Source organism: Knufia obscura, assembly GCF_036327395.1.
Source record: "Knufia obscura strain CCFEE 5817 isolate CBS 148926 chromosome Unknown scaffold_3, whole genome shotgun sequence".
In the NCBI taxonomy this organism is placed as follows: domain Eukaryota; kingdom Fungi; phylum Ascomycota; class Eurotiomycetes; order Chaetothyriales; family Trichomeriaceae; genus Knufia; species Knufia obscura.
In genome coordinates this window covers 1,706,575-1,723,753 of record NW_027042689.1, presented here as the reverse complement: position 1 = coordinate 1,723,753, position 17,179 = coordinate 1,706,575, and the positions used below count along the sequence as shown (strand labels likewise).

Genomic DNA, 17,179 nt, shown 5'->3' with positions numbered 1-17,179 from the left:
ACACTCAAGATCATGGGCGCAGGTGATATCGGGAAAGGGCTTCAGCACGATCGAGAATGACGAGATCCTGTCGGCCTGTCTGTACGCTACCGTTACGACGGGCAACTGGGGTTCATTCTGGTATATGCCTCTTGCTCAATGTGAAGTGGCCTCGATCGCCTCACAAGCTAATGCTGATGCTGGAGCTAGATCAGAGGCTGAAGCTGAAGCTGAAGCGTAAGGGGTGCAGTTGACATGCTGAACTTACTAAACAATAAGTCAGCATCGTACGAACATGAATTCCTCGAGTACATATTGATCTTTCCCCAATGACAGCCGCGAGTAGTTCGTCAATTTGGCGTCAAGCAAGGCCCAGCTCACCACTTCGTCTTACTGTGTAATAGCAATCCAGACAAGTAGACAAGATCGACAGCACGGATCATTAGAAAGAGCCTTGGTTCAAACAACACAAGCACAACATTGATTGATCGCTCGTTCTTCGAGCTTAAGCACCTTCTCCTTGCTATTCAGCACATACTCCATATTCATTCATACACCTCCATGCTCTTATCCTTTCGCGATGCTAGGTCCCTTGGAAACGCTAAAATTAGAATACATAATGTCAGCTCATCGCTGCTTTCTCAGCTCTGGCTTTCCTCCTGCCGTTTTTGGCATTGATATCCGTGATCCCGTCATAGACGCGCACCGTCCGCTATGTACACTGTCGCCTGCACAACAGCCATGTTCTTGCTTCCGAACGCCCGTATGCAGATGAGTCCAGTACCTGATACCATTCCTCGTGTCTGATAGCTTCAAGTCCGAGAATCGATGAAACGGAAACCTTGGTTCCTCCTAAGTCTCTGCATTGGACTGCGCCTTTGGCCCTGTTGGCGTTCCCTTGGGTGGCTTGCTGGGCGATTGTCGCAATCTAGCAGCTCGGCTTGGATGAACGTCCTCAGTCACGGTAGCATCGGCACCTCTATCTTCTTCCTAAGAATCATCAAGGCCTGATTGAAGTCTGTCCTCTCTCTATGAGCCAGCGCCACCACCTCTGATTCTCTTGCCCATGCTACCCGCGTCATCACCCTCTTCTCTCGGTCGCTTTCCTTGAGGTGTGAACTGCTGGGCGGCCGGGTTCAGATTACCGCCACCTCGACCGGGACTACCTGGGTTATGCCCACCTCGACCTCGACCACGTGGATTGTGGTTACCTCCGTGCTGTCCCATAGCACTGCCAGGTCGGGGAATGCCTGTGCCTCTTGCGTTACCACGGGCACCTCGATTTGAGAAGTTGCCTCGTGGAAGCTGGGATGCTGGTGCTGGAATTCCCGAGCTACGAGCCTGTTGTTGCTGTGGAGCAGCTGGTGGTGCAGCTGATGGGGCTGCTGGCTGTTCTTGTTGTGAAGGTTCAGTTGCGGTCTCGGTTTCTTGCGAATCAGCTGCGGGTGCAGGCGAAGAAGCCCCATTCGTCTCTGCCACTGCTTCAATCTTGGCTTCAGGGGTGTGCACCTCTGGAGTCACGGTAGCAGCCGGTGCAATCGCTGCCGCTGGTACAGGCGCTGGAGCGGGTTTTGGCGCTTCTGTGGGCGGCTTGGCAGATTTTGCAACCTCCCAAACTTCCTTTACTGGCTTCTCTGGAGTGTCTTCCGCGGCTTTCTTGACGACGTTAACCTTTGCAAGACTGTTAGCCGATTGCTTCTTCACTAAGTCCAGCTTTCCAGCAAGCAGTTTCTCTGTAGAAGCTTTCGCCTTCGAGACCTCTTCATTAAGCTTCTGTTGCTGTTCTTGGAGCAGAGCTTGTTTCTCTGCTTCGAAGGCCTCCCGCTGCTGTTTGATTAGCTTCTCACGCTCTGTGTTAAGCTCCTCATCTTTCTGACGCAGGATAGCCTCCTTCTCGGTAGCGAACCTCTGCTCGGCTTCTTGAACCTGCTGAGCAATCTCTTCTGACGACGCAGATGGCTGGGCGTTGGCCAGTTGATCTTTCAACTTTTGGGTCTGTCTCTCGACGTGAGTCTTGATGTTCTTTTTGACTATGTTAGCCACTTTCTCGTTCTCTGCAATGAGCCGTCCGGCCTGTTCCACATTGAGACTCTTGACCAATTGCTCGAACGTTGCTGGAACTTCCACCGTAGCCTGCTCGGAGCTGTCTGTAGCAGAAACATCTGCAACTTTCTGTACCTCAGCCGATACTGGAACAGATTGAGATCTCAGCGTTTCCAGCTCCTCCTGGTGCTGTGCAGCGAGCGTGGAACGTAGTTCGTCGAGAGCGGCCTGCTTAGCGGTCTCGGCCTCCTTCTTCACCTCAGCCAGGCGCTTGTTGAGCATTCCCTTGAGCTGCTCGTCGTGAGACTTTGCTTCTTGCTCTCTAGCAGCAATCTGTGCATCCTTTTCTGCAACTGCAGCTTCAAGTTCATGAATCCGAGCCTCAAGATCTTGCACTCGTTGGCTTGAGTCTTGCGGCGACGACTCAGAAGTCTCGCCTGCCTCCATAGCCTGCGTTTCCGGCACTACGGCAGCACGTTCGTTCGCAAGGTTCGTTGCAGCTTCGAGTTGTTCCTTTACAGAGCTAAGCTCAGCCTGCAACTGAGTTCTCTCATTTCGCATATTGCGATCTCTTGTCTTGAACTGCTCTGTCAGCTTTTGCTTCTGTTCGGCCTTAGCAGCTTCAACGGTTTCCGGGATCCCGTCGACCTGAACTTGCAAAGCGGATCGACCTTCCACAGCCTGGTCACGTTCTGTTTCGAGTTCGGCGACACGGTTCTTGAGGTCTTCCAACTCTGCCGGGTCGACTCGATCGTATTTCGATAGAATGTTTTGCGTACGCTGTTGCCAGCTGTCTCGGTCTTTTTGCAACAAGCTTATCTCATCCGTTCTGTGCTTGAGTAGATCGTTCAGCTCGTCAATGCGACCCTTCATAGGGATGATCTCGCCTTGAAGCTGCTCGATCCGTTCAGACGCCTCCTTCAGAGAGTGCTCAGCCTTGTTCTTTTCTGCACGCAGCGTCACTGCACTTTCCTTGTACAAGTTCAGTTCATTGATCGTCTCTATGAGCTTGTTGTTGCCCATTGCACTCTTATCGTTGTCAATTGTCGCACGTTGTTGTTGATTGATCTTGACTCGGGCTTCGTCAAGCTGGTTTTGGGCAGATTCGAGCTGACGTCTCAAGCGCTCGAGCTCAAGGTTCGCCATATAGTGTCGTGCCTCAACAATATCCTTCTCTTGTCGGAGGTACTTGATGGTCTCTTGGAAAGAGTCAAAGTCGTGCGAGCCGCCCAGCGTCGAGTCATTTCCATCAGTATCACCAGTCGTGGTTTTCGCACTTCGCAATGCAGAAAGTTGTGAATTGACTGTCTCGAGGGACTCATGAAGGCTCTTGTTGTGCTTCTCAGATTCCTCATGACGAGCCTTGAGATCCAACGTCTCTTGCTTGTATCGAGCTTCAATATCCGCCCAACTCGTCTCCTTCTCCTCTAGATCTGCCTTGGCGTTTTCGGCCTGGGTCTTAGCCTCAACAAGCTCAAGTCGAATTTGGTTGGTTTCAGCGCGGACTGCCTGCAAAGTCCTCACCGCTTCGGTATGTTTGAGCAATTCCGTCTCGTAGTTTTGCTGCCTCTCTTCAGCGATCTTTTGCTGTTCTTTCGACGCCTCAAGGTACAAGCTCGTCTGCTCTAAAGCCTTCTCTTCAGATGCTTTCAATCGATCGATCTCAGCTTGGAGACTACTCTTCTGATCATCAAGCCGTCTTCCAGATTCAGCTTGCTCATCGCGAAGCTTAGACAATTCAGAATTGCTTGTGCTGAGTTCCGCTGATATATCCTCAATTCGCTGCTCGAGATCTTTCACTCTCTGCTCTTTGTCGTTGACGCTGGCCTGCAGGTCCGCCTTGTCTTCTTCATTCGTCTCCATGAATTGCTGGAGACGCTCCTCCGCTTCCTGAGCTATGCCCTTGTACTCTTCAATATGTTCCTCAGCCTTTGCCAGTTCAGCGGTCTTGAGATCGAGATCTCTCTTCAATTCGGAAACCTCTACAGCTAGCTCCTGTTCTCGTGAGACTGTGTTGTCGTCAGCGCCGTTGGTTTGAGAGTCAGGAGCCGTTGATGGTCTCGCCAACACCTGAACACGTTCTTCAGCTGAACGTAGCTCAACGCTCAATTCATCGACTCGAGCCTGAAGATGGTCTTTAGAGGTTTTGGTTGATGCCAATTCTTCTCGAGCTGCGCTGAGACTCGTGACCAAGTCATCTATACGCTTCTGATTCTGCTCATGCTCATAATTTCGACGTAAAGTGGTTTGGTTCTTGTTCTCCACTTCCTCATCTAATCTTCGCTTAGCATTTTGGAGCTCGGCTTCGAGGGTGTTGACCTGTGTCTGGAGCCGTCTTCGACTCTCCGTTTCTGAGTGCTCTTTCTCATTGAGCAGATTTTGCAAATTGGCATTGAGCTGATCAAGGCGCGACCTCTCATTGCGAAGCGACTCATTGTCGTCAATCAGTCGTTTCTCTACAGATTTCCAAAGATCCTTCTCGGCTTTGAGGTTGGCCGATTCTCGGCGTAGACCATCTAACATGCCCTTCGCTTCAACAAGTTCTTCAGCCGCCTGCTGAGTTCTCACTTCTAGCTTGGTAGCAGATTCCATAGCAGCATTGAATCGCTTCTGCAACTCAGTATTATCGCTCTTGAGGGTATTGTAATTAGCTAGGAGCATGTCGTAGCGCTGGTTGGCTGCGGTCAACTGACCCAGACTCCTGCTCGCTTCCGCTTGCAGCTGAGAATTTCGTTGTGAAAGATCTGTGATTTGGCTCTTGAGCGTGGCGGTATCTGTAGACGCCTCGCGACGATATTCCTCGAAACGGGTTTGCACGTCTCTGAGCAATTTAGCAAGATCGTTTTCAGCCGCTGGAGACATTCGGTCGCCACCCATAGATGTTGAGAGCCCACCTGCTGGCAGGGGCATTGACCGTGAGAAGTCGTTTGGATCAATTTGACCGCGTCGAGTCAGCATATTTCGGAACATGTCCCTCTCCTTGACGAAGGACTTGGACTGAGTCACCATATGGTTGATCTCGTTCTGGTAATCGCCAATTTTGGCATTAGCAACCTCGAGATCCTTCTCGAGCTGCTCAAACTTCTTCTGGGTGTTCTGAGTGGCTTCGCTTTCCACCGTCTCCAACAGATTTCTGATTGTGCCAAGCTGTCTCTCATTGGTGGCTTGCAGCTCAGCTATGTTACGGAAGCCAAGCAGATATTGGTTGACATGCTGCTGTGCATCGGATAGATGACCCATGTCACGTTGATTGATCTCCTCAAGATCATTTGCAAGTCGCTGGTACTCAAGGTCACTGAGCGAGCCTGCCTGCTGCTCAAGTAAGAGACGCCGTACTTGTGAGCCAAGGTCTCTACACATTTGCTGAGCGGCTTCAAATTCCTTCTTAAGCCTATCGTTCTGACCATGTGCGATCTTGGCTTCTTTCACAGCCGCATCACGTTGCTGGTTAGCTAGGTCAGCTGTCTGAGACATCTCGATTACCTCGCTTTGCAGACGAGACTGATCATTACGTAGCTCCTCTATCTCAGGCTTGGTGGCTTCGAGGTCTGCAAGCATTTCGTCGACATACGTCTGAAGCTGCTCATTGTTTCTGCGCTCATTGGCAAGCTCTTTCTCAATCTTCGTGTATTCGGAATACATTTGTGTTGTACTCAGACCGTTCTTGAGCTTGTGAGTGGATCGAGGGGTGAAGGATCCGAGAGGTGTCCCCGGCCGTGCGGGTGTGGACGGCATCCTGCCATTGGCTTCGTTGCGAGGTGTGGCAGGCTGTGTCTGGGCTTGTTGCAGGTCTGCCTCGAGATCTGAGACTCTGGCTTCCAATTCAGCGACACGTTGTTCAGCAGCTTGTCGATCATTGTGTTCCTGTTGAATCTCTGCCCGCATCTTGCCGATCTCCTCGGACGCGTCATCCTTTGCTTCGACCAAAGACTGATTGAGCTCCTCAACTCTAGCTTTGGCAGTATCGGCGGTGGCCTTCTGTAGCTCGACCAAGCGGGTCAGACCATCCACTTCCTTACGATGGTGATCGGCATCGGTGATCTTCTCCTCGTTGAGCTTCTGTATCTGGGTCTGTAAAGTCTCGTTTCTGCCAATCTGATCCTCCAGCTGTGATCGTAAGGAGTTCTCCGATCTGCGAAGAGAGTCGACATCTTCGATTCGCTGTTCGAGGGAACGTTGAAGTTCGCTGAGTCTGGCGTTCTTCTCTTTCCGGAAATTTTGGTGTTCTTCGGCCTTGATCTTGCGCTCGCTCTCATACCAGTCGATGCTCTTCTTCTGCAATTCCACCTCTTGCTCCAGGCTAGCCTGTCTAAATCTGGCGCTATTGGCAGAGGTAGTGGCCTCTTGCTTCGATTGTTCTAGGGCGGAAACCTGTCGTCGCAGCTCTACGAGCTTGGTGTGCTCATTCGAAAGATCCTGTGCCAGTCGATCGACCTCTTTCGACTTTGAGTCCAGAAGTGAGAGAGTATCGCGATGTGACGACTCAAGAGAATTGATTTTGCTTCTCAGCGAGGCAGTCTCTGAAGCTTCAGACTCGATTGACTGTTGAACCCGATCGAGTTCAGATTGTGCCTGAGCTCTGGTGCTTTCTGCAGTCTGAAGATCTTCACGCAACTTGCTGACATCGGCCAAAGCTCGATCACGGGAGTTTTGAAGGACCTTGGACTTTGACTCGTTCGTTCTGACAACTGTTTCGAGCTCGACTTCCAGCTTGACCTTCTGAGATTTGAACTGTTCGAACTCCTTGGCCTTCTTCTCTATGCCTTGGAGCAGGGTCTTAACTAAGTCTGCTGTAGGAGAGTCCAGGATTGTGTTCACCGTCGCCTCTGTAAGCGAGGTGAACGTCGCGACGGTGCGCACATCGATGTCGGCCGCCATTACGGCGAGGTCGATGAGTCTTCCACTCCCTTGAATACAGAAGTACTCAGATCATCGAAAGAACCATGAATTATCTTTGAAACCCTCGGTATGAGATGAGAAAAGTGGTGGCCGTTAACTGCGCGCCCGTCTTATGTTGACTTCAAAGTAGGAAAGTTAGAAGGAGCGACTGGATGAAGAAAAAGTGTAGTCAGTGGTAAAGTGCAGGTCCAGGTGCAATGGGAATCGCCAGTTGAGGGCAGGTGCGATCAACTTCACCTTGAAGATGCAATGACAACCGCAAGAACCGCGTGCGGCCAACTGCGTAACGGCAGGCGCGAGCCAGATCGCGCTAAGATGATGTCTGCAGGCATCACTAGTCCATCACGCCAGGCTCCAAGGCATTAAGGAAGTGCATTGTTCCTCCCAATCGGCGGCGTCAATAGGCAGCTGGAATCAAACATCCCTTCGAACCGTGAACATTGGAATATCACTGCGGTCAGCCCAAGCACTGTCACCGCCTAATTCAGTCCTGCCCCGACATCCTCAATCAATCTTTGACCAGACCCGTGACACTTCAAACCTCTGCTTACAAAGTCTCTCTTCGTTGCATCGCTCGCATCTGTCGGTCACGACCATTTCCCTCCTCACCAGGATCAGGCGAACATGACGGCAAACATGGCAGCCTATCTTTCCGCGGCCCAGACCAAGACTACGTTCGCTGTCACTCGTCTACGAGAAGGCTTCCCTGCCGCACTCCCCATCGACGATGTTATCAACTATTCCTTCGGCAAGCTGGAGCAAAATGATAAGATAGTCGACACTTTCAAGAAGATGATGGAGAAGTCTCGTGAGGTCACGGTCAACAAGAAAGATCGCACATACTGCTACAAGCCGCCCTACGACATTCGATCTTCAGATCAACTCATGACCTACTTCCAGAATCAGACCGATACCACGTTCATCAACGTCCTCGATCTCAAGAAAGGCTGGGGGGATTGCGAGGCAGTCATTGACAAGATGGAGCAGCAGCACAGATTGATCGTCATCAGGCACAAGAAAGATAGTGCCCCGAGGGTAATCTGGGCCGATGACGCTTCTCTACACGTACCCCTCGACAAAGAGTTCATCGATCTGTGGACGAGTATACCATTGTCCTCCAAAGACGACGTTGTTCGATACCTCAAACAGTCTGGCCGAATGACAGCTGGTCAGATCGCTGATAATAAGGGTGTAGCAATAGCGAAGGCAAAGGTGAGGAAGTCACGCCAATCAACAAAACAGACCAACAAGCATATGACTGGTCTTTTCAAGGACTACTCAGCGCTGAGACAGAAAGGAAAATAAGGTCTATGTTCACAGTGTCCTATCCACATATCATCAGCTATTCCAACCCTTATATCGAACTCCTGGCCATCGAGGACAGGCTCATCCGGATTGCAGAATCTACCGTGCTCCACCTCTCCAAGATTGTCGCAATCATGCTTCCCGAAGAACCCTCACCGAGCGGATAAGTATTCGCCTAGGGTGCAGAGCATGGATTCGAAGCTTCGGTGAGCAGCGAAGTTGAATCTCCCATCGAAAGAACTTCTTCGCCGCAGAGAGGACTCGGCGGGTATGTTGGGAGCCATCTCCAGGTATGAGCTTTGATTTATATCAAGCACATATATCAGCGAGGAGCTCGTCAGTCGGCTTCACATTGATCTTCAGGAGGGCCATCTCCTATGCGCCATGCACGGCGCGATAGTGCGGTTGCAAGTGGCTTGCTGATTCTGTGGCAAAGTCCAATCGAGCATCACCCATGCAGGAAGCTCTCATATGTCGAGATCCTCTTCATGAAATCTGCTTGATGCTCTTGGTCTTCCCGCGGGTCTTTGAAGATTGGGTGACAAAACGTTGGTATGCGAATGCTCCTCTGGTGAACGAGTCCGCGATCTGCCTCTCCCTTCAGTGTCTTCGTGGACTGCATCGCTGCTCTGCTGCGCGGCGACTAACGTCAAAGTTCTCAGTCCGCCAGTCCGGCTTGTAGTTGAGCCAGAGCGATGCACACCGTGACTCGCGATGTCACTTTCGTCCTCGACCTGCGATGTAGGTCCAGGTGAAGCACGAACGGCGACCGCATATGAGGGAGGCAATGATCGAAAGGTCGATGCGCTCATTGTTCGATGAGGTATGGTAGGTGCAACAACCGAAACTTCGTCGTCCTCGTGGTATAGAGGTGCTAGGTTCTCTCGATCCTCTGGAGCTTGAGATTGATTTTCCACGCGCATCAATGGTGTTTTGCTTGCTCGATCGTGCAAAGTATTCAACCCCCCATCCAGCGAACCAGCACGGTCATGCTTGCTTCCGTTACGTCTAATTCTCCGCCTCCGAAGGTACCAGAATATGAGTCCACTTATCGCTGCTACAACTAACACTGTCGCTGTTGCCGCGATTCCGATCACCGAAGACTTGTTGGCATCACCTTGTCTCTTAAGGATCGAGTCGCGAGGTCGGAGGTTCAAATCTGAGGCTGACTCCAGTGAGTGTGGCATGTTATGGCAACCGTCCCTGCTCTTCACTCTCAACGATGCCAATGTCGACTTGAGGTCGAGATGTGCCAGATGTCACTTCAGGTTAGTACCTAATGGGGCTGATGATCATAGCAAATGCCAAAGTAATATCAAAATTCAAGGTCGGTGTGCATCACTAACATTAAAAGCAAGTGGAATGAAGTGCATCAAGCAGCATAAGAGAGCCTTCGGGTCATATCACACCCCAACCTACAATCGGCACCCCATCTGAACATAGCCAGCATAGCCAGGCCTGCTGAGAACCCAGCATACGCCGCTTAGGCCAAGACCTTTTGATTACTTCCAATTAGTGCTTGCGGCGTCCTGGCCCAGGCCATCGTGGGGGCTATGAACATGCTAGATTGTATATTCCGTGCTTTCGTGTTAGATATTGAATGCTACATCACCATATCCGACCATCGATGGTCTTGATTCTGCGTCATGTACCAAACAAAGGACTCCGTGAATTTCTTGATTTATGACCAACCCTCTACAACTTACAGCCCGCCTCGCCGTTCCCGTGCACCAGTGCGCCAACCATTCTCTACGCCTAAGTAGCATGATCTCAGCCTAGGGCCATGAACGACAGCGGGCATCTCCTCCTTGCCTCAGACACCTTGACACCCATGACAACCGTCGTTCCCGTCAGTATCAGCACAACCAAGATGCCCCTACCATAACAGGCATGAGGCACCGCACCCTATTGCCTGAAAACGTTCAGCGCTGAGCCATGCCCTGACTGCAAGCTCACAAGTAAGCTCAAACGTGGCCGACCGCCATGAACCATCATCTACGGGCACGCTTCACGTCATGCTCACCACCATGCTCCTCCCCAGAACGGAAAGTCTAGCAACCCCAGAGAGCCAAGATGTAAGCACTATTTGTACTGTACCATACCCTGGCCATCAGCAGCTCGCTAAGGCTGTGCAGTGATTGGTGAGAATGACGGAATCGGCAAGTGCCGTCCAAAAATAGCAGGGTTTGCGTTGCGGTGCTTGGCGAGTGCCTCGTAGCAAGTCTTTCTGGGCGTGAGGGAACCTGCTGGCTGGGACGGCAACTGTTTTTGTAGATGACTCCCAACTTGTGTGATACCGCTCGATGAATGCAAAGCCCAATGTACAACTCGCGACCTACGTCCCCCAATGCTGTCAAGAACTTCTCGGATCAGTCGTGAATAAATATGTTATAGCATTCAGACGTCCAGTCACTCCACACAGCATGAGTGAATACTGAACAAAATCATGTCGAGTCTAGACTCCGGAGATTCGAGAGGTTGAAGGACAGGAGAAATTGTGCCTGAACACTCGTAGATCTATAATTCTATTTACGTAGACCATCTTCACCATCTATAGTGCATGCCGTGGCAACCTTCACGGACACGTCTTCGCCCCTCGAGGCTGCAAGCATGTGCCATCATCATCATCATCTGCACTTCGAGACAGCTGGTCGGCCACTGACCGACCATACTCCACTGCCTTTAGTCTAGTCTATGCAAACTGCAGTTCAACTCCCATTCTGCAGCTTGCCTTCCGTCCGCTCAACATACTCCCTCAACCCCTCCACAGTACATATCCTCAACCCAAACATCCTCGCAAACGCCACACACCCCTCCGTCCTCAACATGCTCTCCCCACTCTGTATCTCCGCCTTCCCCAGCACATCAACACCCGGATCCACGATCTCACTAATCACACCCGCCTCCCTCAGCCCCGCCAATCGACAGAACTCAACCGCAGCCTCCGTATGCCCCATCCGCTCTCTAACACCACCAGCCCTCGCACGCAACGGGAACACATGTCCCGGCCGCCTAAATTCCGCCGGCTGAGCACCTTTCCTCGCAAGCTCATTACACGTCAACGCCCTATCATACGCCGAAATCCCCGTCGTGACACTCTCATGATTCGAGTCGCATGATATCGTGTATGCAGTACGATTCGGATCTGAGTTCTCAGACTTCGGTATCATCTGCGGTAGTTCCAGATCGTCGCATATCTGTGGTGATAGCGGCGTGCAGATGATTCCCGAGGTGTGGCGGACCATGAATGCCATTTGTGCGGCGGTGATTTTGCTGGCGGCGATGATGAGGTCGCCTTCGTTTTCACGGTCGGGCGAGTCGAGGACTACGAGGAAGGAGCCGGCGCGGAAGGAGTCGATGCATGATTCTATTGAGTCGAATTGGGGTTCTGGGGTTATGTCGGTGGGTGGTTGTGTCTGTGGGACGAAGCTGGGGGCTTCGGCTGATAGGGACATTGTGCCTGGCAGGTAATGTCGTTGGGCGTAAGTTGCTTTCTCAGTCGAGTCGGGCGAGTTGGCGGGTACCTCGGTGTTCAGCTTGAGGTATTGGACACTGCAGTCGTGCTGAACTGAGAACTTATGGTGGCCAATGACTTGCTCGTCACGGATGATCAGAGTCGTGACAAAAGTGGTTTTCTAGTACTATGTAGACCTCAAGATTCGTTTCCCACTTTCTTCACAAGGGAATAGATTCTCGGTCATCGGGACGTAAAAACTTACCTCATGTCACATGCTTACTGTTCTGTTACCTAAGCTGCGGAATCGAACGAAGTCGCGAAAAGGTCCAGTTCAGATCTCAGACTTTGCATCTGTGTGCGGGCCGAGGCTCGGACGCGCCCAGATCTTCATCTGAAGCATGACCAGATACGATGCTGATTCATGGAGTAGGTATTCCTGCAGTACGGTATCTACTGCGTCGCATGAGCAGTATGAACATGTGTTTCGTCTTGTGCACTGCATTCTCTGCCAACAGCAGCGAAAGGAGACACATTTAAGACAATATAACTCTTAAAGGATCGTCGCTCGCAAGCAAACAATCTCGAGATTTATGCTGCCAACGCGTATCTGCGCGTATTGCAAGGATATCAAAACGAGAGCGGCTCGAGCGACCCAGGAAGCGATCGCGTCGTATCACGAGGAGACAGCAGAAACAAATTTTGTCATACAGAAACCAAGCAGCTTATCAACTTGACAGGCAGAGAATCTCTGCAATTTCGCTTTGGACGGAAATTACGGCGAAGCGGTGTCGCAGGCAGGCGCCCGTCGAGCACAGCTTGATTGTGCTTTCCTCGGACACAGATAGCGACGATAAGGTGAACAGACAGTTCCACGGGGATTCAAAGTCTGCTCTTGCTGCGACCGGAGCTATCGAAACTTGGCCACCACGACATTGATGCTGATGCTAAAATTAACGATTCTTAACTCACGGCGGACGCCTTGTTGCCTGCACAGAAGCGGATCAATCGTTGCTTGAAGGGAGACTAGCTCCCTAAGCCCGAACGCAAGAGACGTGCTGGTATCATCTTGTTGTGCTCTGCCAGATGTCTTCGACACAGACTATGCAACCTCATCGTTGAATAACCAGAGGCAGCTGCAAAGGGCTTCTGAGTTGACTTCAGTGCCTTGAGTAGTTTACCTCCTTTTCTGAGTCTATCACCGGCAAGCACAAAGTCAGAGGTTACGCTTGCGTACCGAGTCCGTGTAACAGCACGATGCAAATGCTTATTGGCCGCAAGATCGAGGATCCCAAAGCGGTAATCCGGCATGCCCACCACGCCTGTATTCTTGACATGAAACACATCAAGCCGTGGGAAGGCAGCATGGCAGCAGGGTACACGATGTTCAAGTCCGCACAGCCGTTGATAAGGCTTGTCCGATCAGTCTCATGAATAATTGCTCAGAGTGCTCGTGCAGCTAATGGCGCTACTGTTCAGCTCTTCACTTCCTTGCAGGCTAGACTCTCTGCAATACCAGTGCTAGCTGCTTGCTTCGCTTCAATCCTATCACAAAATCTATGAGCCAGCAATGTTGAGCCGTTTCTATCGACGAGCGAAGCCTTGATCTTCAGGAACGCCTGCACGCCGGAGTCTAGACGATGGCATTGGCATGGTGATGATTAAGGTTCCCCAACCTTAAATTTTCTCCAGTCTTTTGCCTCTGGTGTCTGTGTTTCGCTGTGAGACCCTCTGAAATCGGAGCATCCCTGCACCCTGGAAAGACACCCGAGACAGGCATGCGATCAATCGCCGCTGCTCACCACCACCGTGACGGTCCGACCGTTCCATCCTCTCTGAGAAAACACAGCCATTATTATTCCTAGCATCCGCCCTTTATATCATTCAGGCAACTGCCATGCATTAACACTCATGCAACCGGTGGTCATCTTTTAGTCGATCCTTCCCGCCACGGAGAGCGCTGGAGACGCCTCACCCGCCCGAAATGGCAAGCAGCAACGCCGAATATGCAGCGATCGCCCATAATCTTGCAGACGGTGATCAGGTCCGTGGGCTTCAGAGTTCGACCTTGACGCCCTCGCCAACATTGCCCGAACTTCTTCATACTCCTCTTTCAAGTGCATTTGAAGACTTGGCTGACGGCACCTACAACTACTTCGATGAACCTGCTACGACACAGAAGCCTTCAGTTTCCAGTGTGCTCAAATCTCTCTCCGGTTCTCAACGATCGACGCAGTCATACGAGCTTGTGGAAGAAGATGACTACGAACAGTCTCAGATAACCCCAAGGTTACCCGTGAAGATGTCGGAACTGATGGAGAATGGCAGACCACATAGTTCCAAGGAAGACACTCCAGTTCGGACGGCTTCTATAAGTCGACATCTCCCTTTGCATAACCCAACCCCGGACCTGCAGTCGTTGCAAGGTGCATATCTCAAGAATGTCCAGGCATTGGAGGATACCGCTGAGCGCATGAGCATGAGCTCAAGCATGAGCATGGAAGAGGAGCTGCAGAGGATCAAACATGACCTGAGGCGGTCCGAAAGCAAGGGCTCTCACACTTCTCCCGTTCATGCAAGAAACACCTCGTCTCATTCTATGGCACATTCGATAATCAGTGTCAATGCCGAAGCTCGTTCTGGTGGTTATTCTCCAGCTGGCTACGTTGCCTCTCCTATAGGATCATTACAATCACGACGATTCTCGCAAAGAGGTACCAGGATGTCGAATGCACCGATCCCATTGCCGGAGCCTGAGCTAGAAGGACGACCGCTCGAGTCTGCAATGGTCCATTCACCCCCAGCTCACGCAATGCAGCCCAGGCAATCGTCCGAAAGCCACCGTTCCTTGTCCCAAGCCTCTCACTACGACAGACCAGGCACATCGAACTCGAATGACACCTATCGACAAGCACAGCACCTGTTCACGGACTTTGATGGCACTCACTTTTCTCCCATAGAAGAAGGCGATGTTATGTCGAGGCGCATATCGCTCAGTCACCCTCCCCTAGCACGAGACTCCAGGGTCTTCAGAGAAGCACAGCCAGACCACAAGATGGTCTACTATCCAGCCCCAGTCCCAGTCATGTTGAACTTGCCGAAACGGTTATCGAAGCACAATTGGGCGCAACAGGAGAAGAGGCGGACACAAGTAATCAGCGGCATACCACAAGAGATACGCAAGTCTGCTGCATGGCTCGCGGACGCCGACGAGGATGCAGAGTATAAAGAAGAGCCGGAGAGACCGCGAAATCGTATGTCGGCTCTGCCATCGCAGTTGCGAGCCAGTGCCTTCTTCGATGCTCCAGGTACTCAGACGGACGTGAAATTGAAGCATGGTTCTGCTGTGATAACACTCGACAGCATTCTAGATGCGGCAGCTCATGCGCCCGTCAGTGCTTTCACCGATCATCCAATTGCGGGTCATCTGGGACATGAAGTGTACGGTGTGGAGCCAGGACACCGAAAGAAGTCATCGGAGACCAAGGCGAAAAGAAGGAGTTCCCTCAGTAACATGCTGACCAAAAGGAAATCCAGCGCAACTATGTCGGGCGCAAGGAGGGTATCACAGAACCTCGACAACGAAATAGAAGTGCCTGAAGACGATCCGGAAAGGGCAGGTGAAAGGTCTCTTGCCCCCGATGCAGATGAGCTGGTTGAGGGCGAGAAACAGGAAGGCGAGCATAGTGGCGATGAAGCCTCAGAGAAAGAGGAGCAAGAATCGGAACATGAGCTTGGATTCCTGGGCGCCCCAACGACGTTACTGGCAGAATTGCAGATGCGCAAGGCACAGCAAAAGCTGCGTAACACTACCGCTGCAAACGTCGCTCCGGGTGGTATGCATTCGACTCTGCTCGAGCTTGATGCCGTGAGGCAACTGCAGCAAAAAGCACGAAAGCAGAAACATGTGGCGCTCGCTTGGGAAGACCAAGAAGCGGTAGACAAAGCCAACTTCGACGACGAAGACGTCCCTCTAGGAGTGCTCTTTCCCGAGAAGGAGAAGAAAAATCACGTTAACCTCCATAAGCCGCTCGGGTTGATGGAGAAGAGAGAGCTTGAAGAGAATGAACCATTGAGCTTCAGGAGGGCAAGACTACGAGGCGAACCTTACAAACCACCTGTACCCGCGGCGCAGCCCAGCCCTGGGCCGGAAGAGTCTGCACCTGCCGTGCGGATAGCAGGTGTAGATGACTATGAAGAGGAAGAAAATGAGGGCGAGACACTGGCCGAGAGAAGGAAAAGAATACAGGAAAAGAAAGACAGGCGCGCTAGTCTCGCAGATGACATTGCCAGCCAACTTGGGCTCGAACCAGAAACGATTGGTGGCACGAAAACGCCAGAGCCAGAATTGGAAGAGACACTAGGACAGCGCAGGAAACGCTTACAAGCAGAAGCGGAGCAGAAAGCTACGCCGCTGAAGGCGAAAACGAGCATGGGCGACCTTTTGAGAGCCAACCCAGTTGGCGATCGGAGTGACAGTCGACAAGCTTCAGCTGAGTCAAAAGTATCCCTCCTCATGAATAGACGAGATAGCAGCATGCCATTGGTCGGCCATATCCAAGCAGCACAGCCGGGGTCAAAGGCTCTGCCTACAGCACACGCAAATCCACCGCCATATTTTCCGAGCCAACCACTACTACAACAACATCAACATCAACAGCAGCAGCAGCAGCAGATGCCATACCAGCAACGACCGCCTATGGGACAATATCAATATTCAGGATACTCAATGCCCCAAATACAACCCATGCAGTCAATGCCGAACCTAAACATAATGAACACAAACTACAATAGTTTTGCACCTCAACAGAGCCCTTACATGCAGAACAACATGAGCCACATGAGTTTGGGCATGAACAACATGTACAATCCAATGCAGATGAATATGATGGGAATGAGTGGCATGCAGATGCCAATGGGCGGCTACGCAGCGCCAGCATATGATGCCATCGGGATGGGACCACCACTTACTGGACAGCAAAGAGCGAGCATAGATCGATGGAGACAGGGAATTGCTTAGCGCAGCAGTTCGTCCTCGAATACGCAATCAACTGTTCGGGCTTACCGGTTGAACTAGGAACGGTAAGGAGCAACGACTTGGCCTCCAATTCCCGTATTTACTGCTTCTGGAATGCATTCTTGGAGGTGTACATCAGTATTGCAAGCGAGCAAGCAAAACCTTTTGGCAGCAGACCTGCTGGAGTACCGCTATCAGATCAGGATTGAAGCGCTCTATTTGTTTAGCATTTATGATGAAGCTATCTGTTAGATGTATTGATAGATCTGCCTGTCAATCGATATCCCAAACTTGCTCTAGTATTGCTCCTGATGATTCTGTCCATCAGGAGCTCTTATGCAATTGTGACAACTGTTTTTGTCAACGGGCAACCGCAGTGCCTCAAGCCGCTCTTACCACTTCGCCGGTCCTCGGGATTAACCAAAACCTGTGTACACTGCGTACTGTAGCTAAGTCGTGTTGATGTTGACTGTGACGACAAG

At 51.5% G+C, this 17,179-nt stretch overlaps 4 protein-coding genes across 4 annotated transcripts; 2 read left to right on the top strand and 2 right to left on the bottom strand.

Annotated features, from left to right (window-relative positions):
- Window positions 1–1,008: 1,008 nt before the first annotated feature.
- Window positions 1,009–6,900, bottom strand: MLP1 (the record flags this gene model as incomplete). Its single annotated transcript, XM_064872135.1, has 1 exon — window positions 1,009–6,900. The coding sequence occupies one exon, from the start codon at window positions 6,898–6,900 to the stop codon at window positions 1,009–1,011; it is 5,892 nt and encodes a 1,963-aa protein (XP_064732515.1).
- Window positions 6,901–7,557: 657 nt separating this feature from the next.
- On the top strand, window positions 7,558–8,226 carry tfa2 (transcription factor TFIIE beta subunit, TFIIEB, Tfa2; the record flags this gene model as incomplete). Its single annotated transcript, XM_064872134.1, has 1 exon — window positions 7,558–8,226. The coding sequence occupies one exon, from the start codon at window positions 7,558–7,560 to the stop codon at window positions 8,224–8,226; it is 669 nt and encodes a 222-aa protein (XP_064732514.1).
- Window positions 8,227–10,934: 2,708 nt separating this feature from the next.
- On the bottom strand, window positions 10,935–11,681 carry RIB3 (3,4-dihydroxy 2-butanone 4-phosphate synthase; the record flags this gene model as incomplete). Its single annotated transcript, XM_064872133.1, has 1 exon — window positions 10,935–11,681. One exon carries the CDS (start codon window positions 11,679–11,681, stop codon window positions 10,935–10,937), a length of 747 nt encoding a protein of 248 aa, XP_064732513.1.
- A 1,983-nt stretch (window positions 11,682–13,664) lies between these two features.
- On the top strand, window positions 13,665–16,700 carry PMZ80_003704 (uncharacterized protein; the record flags this gene model as incomplete). The annotated part of the gene is made up of 1 exon (XM_064872132.1): window positions 13,665–16,700. One exon carries the CDS (start codon window positions 13,665–13,667, stop codon window positions 16,698–16,700), a length of 3,036 nt encoding a protein of 1,011 aa, XP_064732512.1.
- Window positions 16,701–17,179: the final 479 nt, after the last annotated feature.